This window comes from Malus domestica, chromosome 12, assembly GCF_042453785.1.
Source record: "Malus domestica chromosome 12, GDT2T_hap1".
Classification (NCBI taxonomy): domain Eukaryota; kingdom Viridiplantae; phylum Streptophyta; class Magnoliopsida; order Rosales; family Rosaceae; genus Malus; species Malus domestica.
In genome coordinates, this window is record NC_091672.1 from 30035033 (window position 1) to 30054654 (window position 19622).

The window sequence follows — 19622 nt, forward strand, 5'->3', positions numbered from 1 at the left end:
TATGCATCTGCCCCCAGTAGCAGGCGGCATAGGCCCTACCAGGTCAATCGCTCACTGCATGAATGGCCAAGGACTCGTCTATGGGTGTAGTTCGCTGGCAGGCAGTGCTGGTACCGGTTTGTAGCATTGGCAGCGGTCGCACTTTTATACTAACTCCTTAGCATCTTGGTGCAAGGTAGGCCAGTAGTAGCCTGCGTTAAGAGCCTTCTGTGCTAAAGATCGGCCTCCAAAGTGATTCCCACAAACGCCTTCATGGATTAAACTTAGAACCTTCAAGTCATCGAGAGGTGTTAGGCAACGGAGATGCGGTCCGGTCTAAGATCTTCGAACAAGAATGCCATTCCACGTATAGTAGCGTGCCGCCTTGATTTGGAGCTTTCTTGACTCTAATCTTTCGGTAGGGAGTGTGCCGCTGACCAAGTAGTCTATAATAGAACTTTGCCAGTTGGGAGTTACACTAACCTGTGACACTTCGGATGTCGGCTCCATCTCTATGCTTGGCTTGTCTAGATATTCCACCAGAATGGAGCATTTAAATTGGTGGTCGAGGGCGGAGCCTAAATCGGCTAGCGTATCTGCATGGGCATTGTCTGCCCGCGGAACTTGAGTGAGAGTGTATATCTAAAATGTCTCAAGCTGTTGGCGTACTTTCTCTAGGTATTGTGCCATCCTTGGGTGTTTTGCCGTGTATTCCCCAATAGCCTGGCTAGTGATTAGTTGGGAATCAGAATGAATTGCGAGCTTCCTTACCGCCAAGTCTTTTGCCATTCGAAGGCCTGCTAGTAAGGCCTCGTACTCTACTTCATTATTGGATGCTTTGAAGCATAGAGTGATCATATGCTCGAGCATTGAGCCGTCTGGGGTAACAAGAACCATGCCTGCTCCTGAACCTTTGTTGTTAGATGCGCCGTCAACGTGCAAATGCCAGAAATCTTCACTTGGGGGTGTAAGCATGGCTAAGGTGTGTTCGGCTTCTAGAGTATTACTAGGCTGCTCTATTGCATTGCCTAGGCTAGGTGTGAATTCTGCTATGAAATCTGCTTAGGCTTGGCCTTTATCGCTGTGCGAGGTCGAAAAACTAAATCATATTGGCCAAGTTCCAATACCCATTTCATCACTCGTTAAGATGTGTCTGGACCATGTAAGATTGATCGTAAAGGATACTGAGTCATGACGATGACTGTATGAGCTTGAAAGTATGGTCTGAGCTTCCGAGCCGCAACAACTAACGCCAAAATTAATTTTTTGATCTTCGGATATCTTGTTTCCGCATCGAGAAGAGCTTTAGAAGTGTAGAATACCGGCAATTAGGCCTCCAGCTCTTCTCACATGAGGGCAGAGCTCACTGCTACTTCGGAGCCTGCCAAGTAAATGTATAAATCCTCCGCCGCTTCCGGCTTGGATAGTAAGGAAGGTGATGAGAGATACTTCTTCAAGTCTTGGAAAGCTTTTTTGCACTCTTCATCCCATTTGTCTCTTTGTGCCCTCTTGATAGATTTGAAAAAAGGCTTACATCGATCTGTGGATCGTGAGAAGAAATAGTTGAAGGCAGCTGCTCGTCCGGTCAAGCTTTGGATCTCTTTCAAGGTAGTTGGATATTTCATCTCTAGGATTGCTCGAATTTGCTTGGGATGTGCTTCAATTCCTCGTTAGGTTACTAAGTACCCTAGGAATTGGCTTGAATATATTCCAAATGTGCATTTGGTAGGGTTGACTTTCATCTTGTATTTCCTAAAGATATTGAAAGTTTCTGCCAAATTGCAAATGTGATATGATTGCTGCTTGCCCTTTACCATGATATCGTCGACATAGACCTCCATGGTTACCCAAATTTGCTTCTTGAACATCATATTTACTAGTCTTTGGTAAGTGGCTCCCTCGTTCTTGAGGCCAAAGGGCATGACCTTGTAATAGTAGGTGCCCCGCTCTAGGATGCGGTTTTCTCCTTGTCGGGCTCGTGCATGGCTATTTGGTTGTAGCCAGAGTATACGTCTAAGAAGCTGAGCAACTGGTTCCCAGAAGTTGAATCTACTAATAGATCGATCTGGGGGACTGGATAAGGGTCTTTTGGACATGCTTTGTTGAGGTCGGTGTAGTCTATGCAAACTCTCCATTTGCCCTCCTTTTTCTTCATGACTAGTACGACATTAGCAAGCCATGCCGAGTGTGCTACCTCTTTTATGAATCCGGCCTCCAATAGCTTGTCAATTTCTGCCTCAATGATCGCTACTCGTTCGGGTGCGAAATGTCTTCTCTTTTGGATTACCGATTTGGCGGTAAGGTCGACATGCAGCTTATGGCAGGCCACATTGGGGTCAATGCGGGGCATGTCAGATGGTGACCATATGAAGACGTCTCGGTTTTCTCTAAGGAAAGTTGTGAGTTCTTCCTTTTCGTCTGGGCTTAGTCGTGAGCCAATTTTAGCCATCTTTTTCAGCTGCTGGGGATCAAGAATGATGTCTTCGGCGTCCTTTTCGGGATTCCATCCTATCTCGTCTGCTTGGGCTCTATCTTCTTGATCCACTTGCTGTAATTGCTATTTGGTAGCCTCTTTGTCCTTTTGGACTTCGGTAGCCTCTATGGGGGTAAAGATCTTCTTCTTTGATTCTTTCAACATTTGCACAGTGCATCGTCGAGATGAAACCTGGTCAGACTTAATCTCTCCGACTCCTCCTCCCTAGATGCGGAATCGAATTTTTTGATACTTGACGGAAGTGACGGCATCCAGCTTGATCAACCAAGGTCTCCCAACAATCCCATTGTAGGAAGATGGATCACTTACGATCGTGAACGTTTGCTTTGAGACAACTGGCGGTGTTTTCATGTTAAGTGTAATGTGGCTGATGGCAGTTGAGGTGTGTCCATTGAATCCGGTAAATACCTCTGCTTGGCGTATGATTGTGCTTTCCAGGCCCATTTTCTGAATGACTGAGAGTTGAAGCAAGATGACTGCACTTCCATTGTCAACCATCATCCTGTCAACTATAGTATGGGCTAGTTGGACATATACTACTAATGCATCGTCGTGTGGGAAATCGACACCTTCTGCTTCCTGCTCAGTGAAGCCAATAATGGGTCCAGGTTGGGTATCGACTGCTTGAACTTGTGATATTAGTAAAGCCTCCTGGGTCTTCCTCTTTTTGGAGTTATTAATGGCCCCCAAGTGCTCAGATTCGACGAAAATTCCATTGATTTGAATCATCTTGGTTGGCGGCTCCTCATCACCGTCTGTATTCCTTCTTGGCTGCGCAGCTGGCTTGTCCAAGTATCTATCGACTTTGCCTTCTTTCATGACCTTCTCTAGGTAGTTCTTCCAAATGTAGCAGTCGTTGGTTGTGTGACCAGGACCTCGGTGGAATACGCAATACTTAGTGTGGTCTAACTTGGAAGTATCTCATTTTGATTGTTCGGCAACTTGAACCATGGTTCGTTCTTGATGTCATGAAGGATTTGATGAATCAGAATTGAGAACTTAGAATAGCTCTTGGTTATCGGGCCTTCTTTGGTCATAGGTCGGTCCATGCGCTTAACCTCAGGCATGCCCTTGTTGGGCTGTTTTCCATCCTTCTTCCTTTGAGCAGCTGTCGACTCTTTTCGAGGCTGTTCGGGCACCTTTTCTACTTGTCGAGCCTCGTCCCAAAGTGCATGCTTCTCTATCAGAGCAAAGGAATCTGCTAGAGTTAGGTCTTCTTTCATGATCATTTCTCCGAACAATGGGTGGTCTGCTGAGAGTCCTTTTTGGAAGGCTGCACTTGTTATCGAGTTATCGCATCCGATGATCTTTGCCTTCTCTGCTTTGAATCTCTTCACATAATCGCAAAGTGACTCATTTGGGTTTTTCTTTACATTGAACAAGTGATCGGACTTTTTCTTGATTGAACGATAAGATGAGTATTCTTTGGTGAAAACCAAAGAAAGATCATCAAAATTCTGGATGGATCGTGCTGACAAGGTATGAAACCAATCTTGTGCCTCGCCTTGTAAAGTGAATATTTTGCACATAAGGACGTCATTGTTCCGATAAAGGACCATCGCACTTATGTAGTGCTTCAAGTGTCTTTCTGGATCCTCATCTCCTTTGAAAGATGTGAAGTGCGGCATGCTAAACTTGTGTGGAGGCTTTGTCTGCCCGATCTCATCCGTGAAAGGTGACTTGCTTATGTTAGTCATATCCCGCCTTAGTGTTTCATCAGCCATTTCGTTGCGTCGAAAATCAAGCATCTGTTCATTGAAAAGTCTTTCTACCTCATCTTGGATTTGCCATTGTTGGAGGAGTGGAGTTATCGGCTGCCCCTGGTCTTGACCCGCTGGTCTAGGTTACTATTCTACACGCTCGGCTCATCTATGTCGTGGCTGTGGTGTATGAGATAAGTTCCTAGCAGGCAAGGGATTTCTTTCCAGGCTGCCGGTTGAACTTAAGCCGGATTGAATGACTGCTTCATTTCGTTCGTCAGGCTGCCTGCTCTGATGTGATGTAGATGATGCTCCTTGAGGGCCTAACCGCGAATGAACGCTTTGCCTAGAAGGTTGCTCATGTTGATTATCGAAGCGTGGCCTCAACCATGAACGAATATTTACCCACAGGCCTAATCAAGAGTGCACGCTCATCCACGCGTTAAGACGGGAGTATACGCTATCTCGGGGGCCCAATCGAGAATGTATGCTACCTAAGTGTTCATTTTATGATTGGTTAAGTAACTGTTTACCGGGACGCTGCTGGAAAGGTTCATCTACCCTTGTCTTACTTTGAGACTTCTCGTTTGGGGCACGTTGGATCTCGGTGCGTTGTAAGAGTTGATTCACCAAGGTCATCTGTTGTGCAAGGGTGCTCGTCAACTCTATGACTTGTCCAGATAAATGTTGTTCACTATTCGGATTGGAAGAGCTCGGATGGAATGCACCCTGAACAATAAAAGGGTGGTAGACTTCGAGCGCGAGATTTGAGTTGCGGAATGTCAAATCTGCAAAGAAATGTGGCGAAAATGCCCCCGGCTCGATGATTGGTCTGGATGGTTGAGATAGTCTCGAGCCGACTTGGGCTGCTTGAGAAGCCATGAGAGCAGGAGCAGGCTGGATCACGGGAGCAAGTTGGATCGCAGGAGCAGGCTGCTCAGTGCATGGTGCATGCGAGTGCGAGGCTTGGGCTCGGGCCCGTGCAAGCTTGGATGGCATGGCTTGGGCCATGGTGGTGCCACTCTGTTTACAACCGTATTTTGCCTCGTGGATCTCCGCGATCCCATTTCTTGAGTATTGGAATTTTCACTTGTACGAGTATGGAAAATATTCAAATGGACTAGAAAATAGAGAAAAAACATTTTTATGCGAGAGTATTCTATGAGTATGGATTTCAACTCTCAATGAAAGCACCAATTTGTGGATGCAAATTTCTTCATCCTTCTTCTTGGACAAAATTGCACCTACAAAACAATTAACACCTTAGAGCAAGGCCAAGAGCCTCACGCGCCCATGATGAATGGGGGGCTTTGGCCGAAGAAACTCCAATGCCAAAGTTAGAATTTAGAGAGAAAAAAGTGTTTAGAGAGTTTGTGGAATTTTGCAAGAGTGTTGGAATGATGTTTTGGTGAAAATGAGAGCCTATTTATAGGGATAGGCCAGTCCCCTTTGGAGAATGAGTGGGCGGCCATTAGGTAGGGTTTTTTAGGTTTAATTTTGGTTTAATTAGTATTATGATTAATTGGCTAATTAATCATAAGGTGAATGTTTTGGTGGTTATGAAATTAATTGGCTAGCTAATTAATGTAATAAAAAGGGAGAAATGATAAAAAATAAAAAAATAAAAAAGGTAGAAAGTATGCTAGACTCCTTTTTGAATGGGGATGGCCGGCCTTTGAGTTGTTTTTGGGGTTGAATGAGTGATTTAATTGACAATTAGGGGATTGATTAGGCAATTAATCCCTTAATTAGTCAATTATTATGTTTTTAAAGGAAGATTTTAGGAAATATGAAAGGAATATATTATTTAGCTAAATAATGAAATGGAATAAATTAGGTTTTGGGAATTACCTTATAGAAAGGATTTAATGAAATAGGCTTTAAATTGTTATCTATTTTGGGCACTTCTAACTTGGTTGAAAGAGGGTTGCTCGCTGCTCGCACGTAAGAACCTCATTGTACCGCAAGGGTATTTTTGTCCTTTTTGTTCAAAAATCCACATGTCGCCTTGTGATTATTTTTGGCTCCACAGGAGACATAGAACTAAAGATGACATTAGGAAATGTCTTAATTTTGAAGGATGTGCGACATGTACCTTATATTAGAAGAAATTTAATTAGTGGATCATGTTTATTAAAGCAAGGTTATAAAGTTGTAATGGAATCAAATAAGGTTGTAATAACCAAGAATAATGTATTTATTGGAAAAGGTTTTATTAGTGAAGGATTATTTAAGTTAAGTGTTTCTTCAGAGTTCAATACTCTTCTAAAAGTTCTTAAGGTTGAATCTAGTAATGTTTGGCATGGACAGTTGGGACATGTAAACTTGTTCAAAATTAAGAAAATGATGGATTTGGACCTAGTCCCAAAGTCAAACATGAATCTTAAGCGTAAGTGTGAAATTTGTGTACAAGCAAAACAAACCAAGAAACCGTTTAAGTCTGTGGAAAGGAATACCCAAATTTTAGAGTTTATACATAGTGATGTTTGTGACTCAAATAGATTACCTACTAGAGTTGTTGGTAATAAGTATTTTGTCACATTTATAGATGATTGTTCGAAGTATTATTATATTTATTTGATAAAGACCAAGGATGAAGTATTTGGTAAATTCAAGATTTACAAGACAGAAGTGGAAAATCAATTAGAGAAAAGGATAAAGAGACTTAGGTCTGATAGAGGTGGTGAGTACACTCTTACCGATCTTTAGTATTTTTTGTGAAGATCATGGTATTATACATGAAGTAACAACACCCTATTCTCCACAATCAAATGGAGTTGCAGAAAGGAAGAATAGGACCTTATTGGACATGGTGAATGCAATGCTTTTGAGTTCTAGATTACCGGAAAATTTGTGGGGGGGAAGCAATTTTGACTGCATGTTTTATAATAAATAGAGTAATAATTAAAGACAACACTACTACTCCATATGAAATGTGGAAAAAGAGAACACCAAATCTCCAAGTCGAAAGTGTGGGGGTGTTTGGCTAAAGTTGAAATCCCATAACCTAAGAGAAAGAAGATAGGACCTAAAACTGTGGATATTATTTTCTTAGGTTATGCTCATAATAGTAGTGCCAATAGATTTCTAGTCATCAATTCTGAAATAAATGAAATTTAGAATAACACTATATTGGAGTCTAGGGATGCAACATATTTTGAAGACATATTTCCTTTCAAGACTATAATGCAAAAGCAAGTGATAGACAGATCATGCACTAGTACTGACAAAGCCTCCACAAGTATTAGCCATCAAGTTACTAATGAAGAAGAACCTCTAGCATAACTTAGAATGAGTAAGAGACCTTGAGTGGAGAAGAACTTTGGTGATGATTTTTATACTTTTTTAATTGAAGATGATCCAACAACATATGAGGAAGCCATGATTTATGTCGATGCTCCATTTTGGAAAGAAGCTATAAACAATGAAGTTGAGACTATTTTACAAAACAACACTTGGGAGTTAACGGATTTACCACCCAGTACTACACCAATTGGTTGTAAGTGGGTATTTAGGAAGAAACTGAAGCCTGATGGAAGTATAGACAAGTACAAAGCTAGGCTAGTAGCCAAGGGATTCAATCAAAAGAAAGGAATTGATTACTTTGACACTTACTCTCCTGTGTTTAGGATTACCACAATTAGGATCCTTATAGCGTTATCTTCTATACACAATTTAGTAGTTCATCAAATGGATGTGAAAACAACATTTTTGAATGGAGACTTAGATGAATAAATTTACATGGAACAACCCGAAGGATTTATAGTGAAAGGCCAAGAACATAAAGTGTGTAAGTTGGTTAAATCGTTATATGGACTCAAGCAAGCTCCTAAGCAATGGCATGAGAAATTTGATAAAGTCATTTCAGAATATGATTATGAAATTAATGAGCATGAAAAGTGTGTCTATTATAAGGAATGCAATGGACAGTGTGTAATTTTATGTCTTTACGTTGATGACATATTATTATTTGGAACAAGTTTGGAAATTGTGAAAGATGTTAAGTCTTATCTATCAAAGAGATTTGATATGAAAGATCTAGGATAAGCCAATATTATTTTGGGAATGAAAGTAGAAAGAACAACAGCAGGTTTTATTATAAACCAAGCTAGTTCAATTGAGAAAATGCTTAAGAAGTTCAATTTTTTCAATTGCAATCCTATCTCGACACCATATGAACCAAGTGTGTGCTTACTTCAAAATAGTGGTGAACCCGTGTGTCAACTCCAGTATTCTCAAATGATTGGGTCCTTGATGTATACAGCAAATAAAACTAGACCTAATATAGCTTATGCGGTTGGAAGGCTAAGTAGATACACTCATAATCCAAGTAAAGAACACTAGAATGCTTTAAGGCGAGTATTTAATTATCTAAGAGGAACTATAGATTATTATATACACTATAAAGGATTTCCTTATGTAGTAGTAGGGTATAGTGATGCAAATTGGATCACTGATAGCTCCGAAGTGAAATCTACTTCAGGATATGTATTTTTATTGGGAGGAGCAGCTATATCTTGGGGATCTAAGAAACAAACAATAATTTCTAGAAGTACAATGGAATCTGAACTCATAGCTCTTGATACTGAATGTATAGAGGCTGAATGGATTAAGAATTTTTTGCTTGATATCCCATTGGTGAGCAAGCCTATACATGCCATCTCCATACATTGTGATAATAAGGCCGTGATAGATTTAGTGAGGCAAACACATACAAATAAGAAATTAAATAGACACATTAATGTTAGATACAAATCCGTGATTAAATAAAGAAGTTGTTTCTTTGGACTATGTGAAGTCAGAAAAGAACATTGCTGATCAATTGACCAAAGGTCTATCTAGGAATGGAGTCCTAGATTTGTCGAGGGGGATGGGCTTAAACCCATAAGGAAGTCACCTAGGGAAGAAACCCTACCTTTGTGATTGGAGATCCTATGAAGAAGGTTCAACGGGTAGAAACAATCCATATTGCGTGACTTATATTCCAGCACTCTAAAATAGGAGATTTGAAATAAAATCTCCTCCTCATCCCTATGACATTTATGCTGATGATAAGTGGTGTTAAGGAAAGACATTGTCTTGAATGAGTTCCAAGGCGGGCAATCTCTCGCAAAGTACAAGTCACATGTACTCTTGGACGACTCACCTAAGTGAGAGTAGTCGTAAGGCCGCGACTGTGAGAATTGGGTTGTTCTCTAAAAACACTCATGAGAATCAAGATTAAGTGCATGGCCATAAATAGTGTTAACCTGCACCAAGTTTTTGATCAATAATTTGTGTGTCATATGTTGTAATCTAAATTAGAGGAATCTAGTTCAAGTCTTAGTTCACTATGATTCATTCAGATGAAAACTAGAATACAAAGTGTAGGTTCAAGTCCAAAAGACACCTACACCCATTGCATGGTATACAAATTGCCCAAACTTTCGTTTCTTCAATTGTGTCTTTTTTATTCCTCATAGAGTTTTGAATCTTGTGGGGGATTGTTGGTTATTTTAAATATTTTAATAATATTTTATTTTAAAGATTCAAAACGTATTATTATTTTATTTTATTTATTTATAATATTTACGAGTTGTGTTTTATTTGAAGAGTCATATTCCGTTTAAAAGGGTATGAGAAGTTCTTTAAATAAGAAACTTTAGACAGAAAACATAATACGCTAAAGCCTTCTGTCTCCCTCAATTCTTACATCTCTCTCAATCTATTTACATTCCTACTTCATAATTCTTGGGCAATTGATCACTGCTTAGCAATCCTGTCTTCCGTTGGCGTGCATATCGGATCAGACATCCTGTGAGGCTTTGGGTTGTATCTTGGAGTTGTAAACACCGCCATAACCTGCATGTAGGGAGGCGTCTATGGCTTTAGGGCAGCGACATCGCGCCTCTCTTTGGTTCACAGGCCATATATTCTTATTCCTTTTTTTTTTAATTTAAATTTCTTAAATCTAATGATGATTATACATTTGATTTGTTATATTTGATCATATAAATAATTGATATATTTTTGCAATATATTTCACGTGTTACCTAAAAACTATTTGCAGGTAAATCTGACACCTCAAATAGGCAAAGAAGTCACCATTCTTTCTCTATCCTCGAATATTCATAAGCTCCCTCTCCCCGCACCACTCCATATACCACAAGAACTTAAAAAATCATTTTTAACCCACTAACTCAACGGGCTCGCCACAACTATCAAAGAAAAATTGAGGCTGGGACACGCTAATCACGTCATATGCAACGCATTTCTCATATTGTCTGTATTGATTCTCTCAACTTCACACGGTTGTCCTAGTAGGGCAACTCCACGGACTTATCTTTCGTTATTAGTAAGTTACAAGTTTTAGTTTTATTTCGTTTTGTTTTTTATTTAGACATTTTTTCTCTATTTTTCCCTTCTTGTTTATCTTGTAAGTGTTCCTAAGAAAAGGAAGTTGTTCATTTTTCGGGTTCATAAAAGATGTAAAAGATGTAGAAATCATTTGATACGTGAAACACGAAATTGATTAAGAAGTGTATGAAATTAAGCTTAAATCAGCACACAACTAACTGAGAACAGTTGTTATTAGTACCAAAAAAATAGGCTTAAGCATCCAACAGAACGGGGCAGCATTCACCAAAGGTTCTCAAACTGTGCAGCAATTGGAACTTTAGTTGCACTTTCTAACAACAATCAGAACCAAACAAACATAAACACCTTACATCATTTCAGCAGTTCTTACAGGAAAGGCGCAGACCCGATCACATACACGAACATTTAAGATGGTCTTCCTCCATCTCTTTGCGGTGTATCTGCGAACTTCCAAGAGCAGGGGATGAAAATTTCAGGTACATTATTCCCCGCCGCTGCATCCACTGGTATCATATCTGAAATCTCTTTTACATCTTCTTTTGTGAGCCTCACTTTAAAGGATCCAATATTATCATCAAGATTTTTCACCTTAGTTGTCCCTACAAGAAAACACAAGGGAATGTCAGCAACTGGAAAAAAAAATCCAGCAATGTTTCTACTTCATTGCATTAGTAAAACTCATCAATTACCCTAAACCCTAGAGGCTAGATCAGGAAGGTAAGGGGCACGCACCGGGGATAGGTACCACATCATCACCTTGACCACGAATCCAGGCAAGGGAAAGTTGCGCAGTGCTACATCTATGCTTTTCAGCCAACATTTGTATTCTACTATATATAATCTTGTTCTTCTCAAGGTTATCTCCTTGGAAACGAGGATGCCCATACTGAGAGCAAGATTGATTCATCAAATCATTTAATAATTAGAACAAAAGAGCTTCATACATAAATTCTGTGACATAGATTACCAGAAGACTATTTGCAGGTAGACTCTCCATAACTGCCTTGCCACCGAAGAATCCAGAACCGAGAGGGCCGTAAGGCACTATCCCAATTCCTAGTTCCCTAATGTTCAGCAAGGACAGCACAATTCTTGTCATACATACAAGGCGGGAAGCGAATACATGTAGCGTGCAAAAAGATGGTAAAAATAGATGCTAACATCTTAGTTCTAGGGCGAGTTAATGCAGAAAGAAAAATGTAATGCACCAACAAGCTAATATGCTAGCCATTATGCACATATTGTATATATAACATCGAATTCAAACCCCCCCCCCCTTCTTTTCTCTCTCTCCCCCTCTTCTCTGTTTTGAGTGATAATTTGATCGTTTTAGTTTCCTTAAACGCGACCAATGCTATATGCTGTTGCTGTACTAGGGTTTCCGAAAACACCTATCAGTGCATAATTATGATTTTTGCACACCTATCAGTGCATAATTATGATTTTTGCACAGGATTTTCAAATCGGATAGTAAGATGAGGAGGGTTACCTGCAAAGTGGGACAATTTCTTCCTCGATTCCACGAGTCCAAAGCGACCACTCCATTTGTATCGCAGCAATGGGATGAACTGCGTTTGCCCTCCTTATTGTGTCTGGACTAGCTTCAGACAATCCAATGTACTTTATTTTCCCCTCTTCCACCAACTTCTTCAGTTCCTCCATCTACCCTTGTACCACAATAGCAAGTACTAATAGTTATAAAATAAGAAATCTTCAACTTCAAATATATTTTGTTGAGTGAAAAAGGGTTAACGCTTACAGTATCCTCAATGGGGATGGATGTATCCACGCGGTGCTGATAGTAAAGATCGATGTAGTCCACACCAAGGCGCTTCAGGCTAGTATCGCAACATGAACGGACGTACTCAGGAGTGCCATTTACTACAACGCCATTAGAATCGAATCCTACAATACCAAATTTCGTAGCCAACTGAATCTGGTCTCGAGGCAATTGCTTCAATGCCTGAAAAACTTTAAATCGTAAATAGCATGCAAACTTGAAAGGAAAGTTAACAAGACAGGAAAAATGAGCTAATAACGTTTTGAATGAGATTTCGTTGAAGCAACATCCTAAGAACTGATGATTTTTCACCTTATAATTTTAGGATTTTGAAGAAGACTCTACCTTTCCAATCAAAACCTCATTAGTATGGGATCCATAAACATCTGCTGTATCAAAGAATGTGATTCCCTTGTCGAATGCGTACTTGATGATTGATATGCCAACCTCTTCAGGGACTGGATCATTGTAGATTCCAGTAAGCCCCATGCACCCAAATCCCAACTGGGAAACCTGCACAACAACAAATGAAATGAAATACACAGAAACTACTATTTACAGCAATTCAAGGAATTTTTCAATGTGACTAGTCACCCTGGACAGCGTTACTGTCACACAACACAACCACGTTTATTACTAACCACCCTTGACACTTGACAGTGTGAGCGCCACACAACTAAACTTATTACCAATCCATCCTTGATGGCGTGATCGTCACACAATCGTGTACATTACTAGTCCACCTTCGACAATGTGATCGTAATACCAAAAAAAAATAAAAAATACTCCCAATAATTAATGGTATGTTTACTTACTTAAAATGGAGGAAGTCGTGAATTCGTGAAGTGAAAGTATGAAATCATATTAACTAGGAGTCTAGCACCTTATCGATATAATTCTTGATTTTTCAAGCACGCATTACAAATCTTAATGTGATATTCACATTTTTTTTACGCCATACGTCTTAGTAAACACATGAAAGTTGGGACTTCAAATAAATATGTCTTCCGAGTAAATGATTTCAACATCCAAGTAAATATGTCTTCCGAGTAAGAAACCGGCCCAAGTTTCTTAAGAAAACAAAGACCAGGACCAAAAAATTAAAATGGTGCTAGACAGACACCGCCTGTATTCCCGGTACATCAAAACATTAAAATAGTGCTAGACACACACTCAGTAAGGATTTTTCGGGACCTTTCGCGATCCATCGTCGACAGAGGCCGATGGCGCCTCCACCGCAGATGATGAGGGGACCTCCGCCTCCCCGCCAGGGATTGCCTCCTCTGCCGGGTGGAGTTCCAATATATGGTCCTCCCCGATCCGGCATGCCTCCTCTCCGCCCAATCCTCAGATCCAGCAGCAGCAGTGATGATCGGTAATCCTTCCGAACGTCTAGTTTTGTGTTTTGAGTGAAAATTATGATGGTTTGTTTGCGGATGATGAGGTAGCCGACCTAGTTATGTGAAATTCAATTTATTTTCTGGTATTATAACCATTAACTGTGAAAGAACAAGTTCTTCTTGCTGAAAATTGATCTCTTTATACTCGATGATCGATCGTTTCGAACACGAAGGGTTCATGAAAGTATCTCTATTTACTCGACAACATATAAAATTTTGGAGATGGCGCTTTACTACAGTGGTAGAAAGCAATCATATTTATGCGCGGGGATTGATCCACCGATTCTCATACTCTAACGACTAACTATAAACCTATTAACACTATCGATTTACTAAGAAAAAAGCTTACAGAAACACAATCTAAGCGAGATTTTTTTCATTTCGTCGTGTTGATTGAAAGTCAAAAGAAAGGAAGTGAATGGGGTTTTACCTCAAATCCCTGATTTCCTAGTTTCACTCTCGGAATTTGGACTTCCTCCTCAGCCATTCTGCTTCTGCTTTTTTCTCCAATTCTTTTTCCTTCCCTATTTGCTTCCGATGCAGGAGGTGAGGACTTTTTAAGAGTTCCGAAGTCGGCCTGTGAGGACGACAGACACAATTAGTTGTTATATTCTGTAGAGGAAATTGTAACAACCCTCCTTTAACTTTAACTTTAACTCTAACTCAATTGGATTAATCTTTCTTTAGCTAAAAATTCAAGATCATTAATCTATTAAGGGTATTAATTTATCAAAACATGTAATTATGATATTTTTCACCAACTCAATAAAAACTTCCATCAAAATGAGTCTCATGACACGCACGTGAAGTTGAATCAAAGGAAATATGAAGGATCGAATGAGAAAAATTGTAGCAATGGTTCCTCAATTTTAATCTAATTACAGCAATGGTCCCTCAACTTTAATCTACTTATAGGCAATTGTCCTTCCAATATGAATCATCTTCACTAAATTCGGACAGATTAGACGAAAATGACCATCACTGCTTGTTTTGATGAATTCAAAGATCAATGATCATGATTTTTAATTGAGGATCATTATTCCAATTAAGTTAAAATTGAGAAACTATTTCTACAATTTTTTCTAGTCTATATTTTGTGTCATCGTTGATTACATTATTGTTGTTTCCTAATCCGTAATTGTCATTGTCATTTATCATTAATCACTTACCTAGAAATGGTTAATCACTTACTTAGAAATGGCATTTCATAGTCAAACTCTTACCTAGAAATGGCATCTCATAATTTACTTGATTATGACTACGGGCATGATGAAATTCTCTATAGCTTATTCAGGTCTGAAAGAGATTAATAATCGTGATTTGTCATCAATTGACCTTCTTTTTACAAGAAAAAATAAGTAAATTTCAAAATTTAAACTCATCTAACTGTAATAAATATGGTATTCAGCATACATCCTACTAAATAATGGTAAGCAAAATTACTCGCATTTCAAAACTCCAGATTGACCAGGCGTTGTTCTCCACGAATGCTGGATTTTTTTATGTTTTTAAACTTGAACCGTAAGATTGATCCAACGGTACCTATCTTTCTTACTGTTAGGTTGATCCAGCCGGCTCTTCCCCATCTTTTTCTTAGGCTGACATGGAGAACCTCAGTTTATTTGGAGAATGGAACGTCACCCAGCAGCATACGAGCTTACATAGTCTGCTATGCGCGACTTACACATTTTAATTGTAAGAAATTCCTTACAAACTAATCAAAGTAGTTGAATTCATATATTAAAATCGGTATTTCAATTTCCATCTACATTCTATTGAACTTATATTAAGAATAGAGAAAATAATATTTAATAAACAACTTATTGAATCACATTATTGTTAGCCTATTATGAGGCTAAGTCCACCCCTCTTCCCCCTTAGTGTAGATAATATCGTTTGTTAAAAAAAAAAACAATCATTTGACAACTAATTTAATCACATTATTATGCGCATACAAAAGACTTTTTTTATAACCGGCATTACACGCTTCTTAAGATGTTTTGAACGTGTTTTAAAATATGAATAACCGATTGAATCATATTATTGCTAGTTTATTGTGAGATACTAATTTAAAAAAAAAAACTAATGAAAAGGGCTTGAAAACTTTGAGTTTTAATGATAAGGACAAAATAAAGGGTAAAGTGAATAGTACCAAGATTGACTTTTTAGTGTAAAAATGTGGTTTTTCGTTAAAGTGAACAGTACCGAGTGCTTTTCATTAAAGTTCCCTTAAAAAAATTGTACAAAAATAATTAATTATTAAAAAAACATTGTTAAAATGACGAAAAAAACCCTGCATTATTCGATGAATTATTCTGAGTTGCTTTTTAATTTTTTTGCTTTAGGAGCATTTTTGTCCAAAATTTTTTAATGAAGTTTGTGACCCCAAAAAGTATTGTTGGTACCAGATCACACAGAAAATAATCCTAAAGTTTGATCCTAATATATATATATATATATATATATATTTATTTATTTATTTGAAAAATCTCGACAGTACAGTACAGGGCATCTTCTTATGGCCCTAGATGGTGTCTTGTCTTCGTATTAAGCACGGTGGACTGATTGGATCAAATCAAAAGGAAAATTAGTGAAAATAACTTGAAAATTTTGAGTTTTAATGATAAGGAGAAAATAAAAGGTAAAATAAATAGTAACAGAATTGATTTTTAATGTAAAAATATGATTTTTTGTTAAAATAAACAATACCGAAAACTTTTAGTTAAAGTTCCCTCGATCAAACGGCAGACAGTACGAGCATCTTGTTATGGCCCTAGATGGCGTCTTGTCGTCGTATTGAGCACGGTGGGCTGATTGGATCAATCAAACGGCAGAATGTTGAAGATAAACCATATTTAACCTAAATAACACAGATGATATTTTCTTCTTTTGAAAAAACAAGATTTACAGGTGTCAATTACGTATTAGTTGGGACCCCATGTCAGCTAGTGCGTGGAAAATTTCTCCTCCCGCTGGGCAGAGGCATTTTCTTGTCCACCAACTTTATCATCTTTGTCGGCCCTGCAAAGGTCTATCAAAGAGAAGATCATGAAACCGTACTGCAAATTAGCTCGTTTTGGTAAGTTTGTATGAAGAACTCACCTTGAATAGGCACCACATCATCCCCTTGATTGAGAACCCATGCTAGCTAGGGCTGTTTGAGCAGTGGTGAATCCATGCTTCTTGGCCAAATTTTGTATTCTGATCAATGTACAAAACTTTGTTCTTGCCAATATTTTTGCCTTTTGATTTTGGATATGATTCCTGTGAGCAAATTTAAACACGAACTTGAGTTAAGTTGCCGTAACTCGAACTTGATTTCGGTAAACATTTATATTTTGTTCCGTATACAGGTTGAGAACTTGAGTACGGAACAATACCAACTCCAAGTTCCTTACTATAGATGTACCATTAGACTACGAGCTACTTGGTTTCATTACGAGACTCATACATTTATAGTTGATAGTTACTCACACGCACATTAGATATGATTTTAAGCACAAACAATTTATGTGAAATTGAGTATAGTTGTTTGAATTTTGAACAATTATATATACATTCAAGTTCTATTCGTACAAGGCAATTTAGTTAAAAGTCAAAGCTAAGCGGAAATCATGAATAACTTTTTCGAGTAATGTTGTAAAATTTTATTCTTGTAGCCATTTAACAGCTAGAATCTAATTTTTAAATTTGCTAGATCAACCGCGCAACATAAGTCTATGATAATGACATTATGAAAAAAAAATTCCATAATACATATCATTGAGTAATTCGAAAAATTAATAGTTAATTATTGCAAATTAAAATTTAATGTATTTTTTAACGGCTAGATCTGCATAAAATTTGTATCAGTAAGTGATACGTATCATTGTAATCTGACACCATAATGAAATGGTAAAAGTAAACCGCTGAAATTCCTTTTGAACTTGTAATTGACTTCCAATTTCCCTCATGAAGTTTCTCTTTAGAAAATTAAGAACACAAACAAGTTTTTTATCCAATTTTTATATACAGTCTATTTTCTTCACATCTCATCCAAACTGTCCTTAAAATAGAGGCATATGCAAAACAAATTTAAAAAAATAAAAGTTAATGTAGGAGAAAGAGAGCAATATCAATAAGTACTTTATGCCTTGAAATTGTATTTCACCAATTAACTCAATGTAAAAGAAAATAAAAACAAAAAGATAACCAATATAACCACGGCGGTGCGGGGTCACAGTGGCATGCCGGAGATTAGTGGTACCTAGAGTGAGCAGGCATGCATGCAACAGAGATGGACCACCAAATTTTACTCCTTATTCAGTCTCTGTGATATTATTGATGACCAAACTGCAGAAAATTATAAATGTATATGTTTTTGGAGAGTTGCAGACTGGTTTTCATCAGATGGTGCACAAGGAAATTAAAAACTATATTCTTACTAAATTTCTTGTTAATCAAATTTACCATGGATCGATCTTGACCATTTAAAAATCTTTGGTGGATGAATCAATGAATTTGTTCATAGTTAATTTTGTATCAAAAAGCAGTTAAACTTTTTTTTAATTATTTATTCAGTCAGCACATGATCAATTTTTTTAAAAAAAAAAGAACTAATGAGAGAGAAGAACACAAAAACCCTAAAACCAACACAAAGTTCACATGTCACATCGGAAATCTAATGAAGTTTAATTTTTCTCAGATCAACTGGTTCACCACACAGGCAATGACATGAATAGGACTATATATAGTAGCACATTACTATGTCAACATAGATAAAAGGGACAAAAGGAAAAAACACTTCAAAATGCAAAACGTACCTAGCTAATTAGAGAGAGAGAGAGAGAGAAGATGTTCAGTTTTTTGGTGCCAGCTGCTTAATTTCCTTTTTTGTGTGAACCTTATGCAGCCCCGTTGAGCCATGCAAAAATAATGGTCCCCCATTCGCTCTGTGATTTTATACTTTTTTTGGGTTTATGCTTGATGTTACCTTACAGCACAGGCCGGCACAGAGAGAGAGAGAGAGAGAGAGAGAGAGAGAGAGAGAGAGAGAGAGAGAGAGATGCCCAGAGAGACAACATGAAAAGTCCTCCTGCTAAAGTTAACTAAAGACCTTCATAGAAATATAGAAACTCACACAAAAGGGCCGGTCTGCATGTGGTGGCGTGGGGGGCGTGACAATATTCAATTTCAATTTTTCTTTTGGGGCCACATGCATCTTTCATCTTTTCCCTTGTTTTACATTTCATCTACTAGCTAATCTAACTTAGTGCTTAATTTTCTCACTTTCCAGCCCCTAATCACTCTTTAATTAACATGCGTTTTATATAATCAATTAGGTTAATGTTTACAAAAACTATAATAACACAAACAGTTACTCTAGCTACAAGCCTACTAAAACTATGTTGTTTCGGTTTACGTTTAATTGCTATGTGTAGGAGGATTTTGAATGTATCCTAAGTTCCTAACATGTATGGTGGAATGAAATTTGAATTCCTTTAATTAGACATAGAATATCGGAGCATATTTCTTAACTTTTTGACAAATTTCGATGTGCTAACCTACTCTAGTTTACAGGATCAAAACTTCAAATTTGTATGTACTGGAAAGACGAACATAATATTCTAATCAAATGGTCTAACCCCATTATTTTGGCGTATTTCTTTCATGAATACACATACATGGCTTTTTTTTTAATCAAATCAAAATGTATTTATTTCTAAATGCTATATTTAATATGTTTATTAGTTTACTAATTAAGTTTTTTTTTTATTGGTTGTCAATGCTTACTAATTAAGTTAGACCAAAAAAGACATGTACAAGAGAGACAACAAAAGATGGAGTGGAAGGTGCAAAACTTTGGTTGGAAGAAGCAAAGAATTGAAAAGACCGCTATATCCTATTCACGTGAGACAAGAGAGACAGAGTGG

At 38.0% G+C, this 19622-nt stretch overlaps 3 protein-coding genes and 1 long non-coding RNA gene across 4 annotated transcripts; all 4 read right to left on the minus strand.

Annotated features, from left to right (window-relative positions):
* Positions 1–621: 621 nt before the first annotated feature.
* LOC139189926 (uncharacterized) lies at positions 622–954 on the minus strand. Its single transcript, XM_070809199.1, has one exon. The coding sequence runs from the start codon at positions 952–954 to the stop codon at positions 622–624; it is 333 nt and encodes a 110-aa protein (XP_070665300.1).
* Positions 955–3378: 2424 nt separating this feature from the next.
* Positions 3379–4197, minus strand: LOC139189927 (uncharacterized). The gene has a single exon (XM_070809200.1). The coding sequence runs from the start codon at positions 4195–4197 to the stop codon at positions 3379–3381; it is 819 nt and encodes a 272-aa protein (XP_070665301.1).
* A 6527-nt stretch (positions 4198–10724) lies between these two features.
* On the minus strand, positions 10725–14319 carry LOC103451030 (perakine reductase-like). The gene is made up of 7 exons (XM_008390455.4): positions 14141–14319; positions 12656–12823; positions 12290–12493; positions 12020–12192; positions 11498–11594; positions 11263–11416; positions 10725–11129 (listed from the first exon to the last, which is right to left on the minus strand). Exons 1-7 carry the CDS (start codon positions 14195–14197, stop codon positions 10936–10938), a joined length of 1047 nt encoding a protein of 348 aa, XP_008388677.2. The 5' UTR covers positions 14198–14319; the 3' UTR covers positions 10725–10935.
* A 2129-nt stretch (positions 14320–16448) lies between these two features.
* On the minus strand, positions 16449–18688 carry LOC139189963 (uncharacterized). Its single transcript, XR_011573821.1, has 3 exons — positions 18513–18688; positions 16813–16974; positions 16449–16741 (listed from the first exon to the last, which is right to left on the minus strand). It is a non-coding gene; the product is annotated as an uncharacterized lncRNA (long non-coding RNA).
* Between the last annotated feature and the right edge of the window lie 934 nt (positions 18689–19622).

Excerpts from the sequence above, each read along its gene's own strand:
- LOC103451030 (XM_008390455.4), bottom strand. The coding sequence starts at position 14,197 with ATGGCTGAGGAGGAAGTCCAAATTCCGAGAGTGAAACTAGGAAATCAG. Across the intron at positions 12,494-12,655 it reads ATGAGGTTTTGATTGGAAAG|GCATTGAAGCAATTGCCTCG; the intron begins GTAGAGTCTTCT and ends AAAGTTTTTCAG. Across the intron at positions 11,417-11,497 it reads TACCTGCAAATAGTCTTCTG|TATGGGCATCCTCGTTTCCA; the intron begins GTAATCTATGTC and ends TCTTGCTCTCAG.
- LOC139189927 (XM_070809200.1), bottom strand. The coding sequence starts at position 4,197 with ATGGCTGATGAAACACTAAGGCGGGATATGACTAACATAAGCAAGTCA.
- LOC139189926 (XM_070809199.1), bottom strand. The coding sequence starts at position 954 with ATGCTTACACCCCCAAGTGAAGATTTCTGGCATTTGCACGTTGACGGC.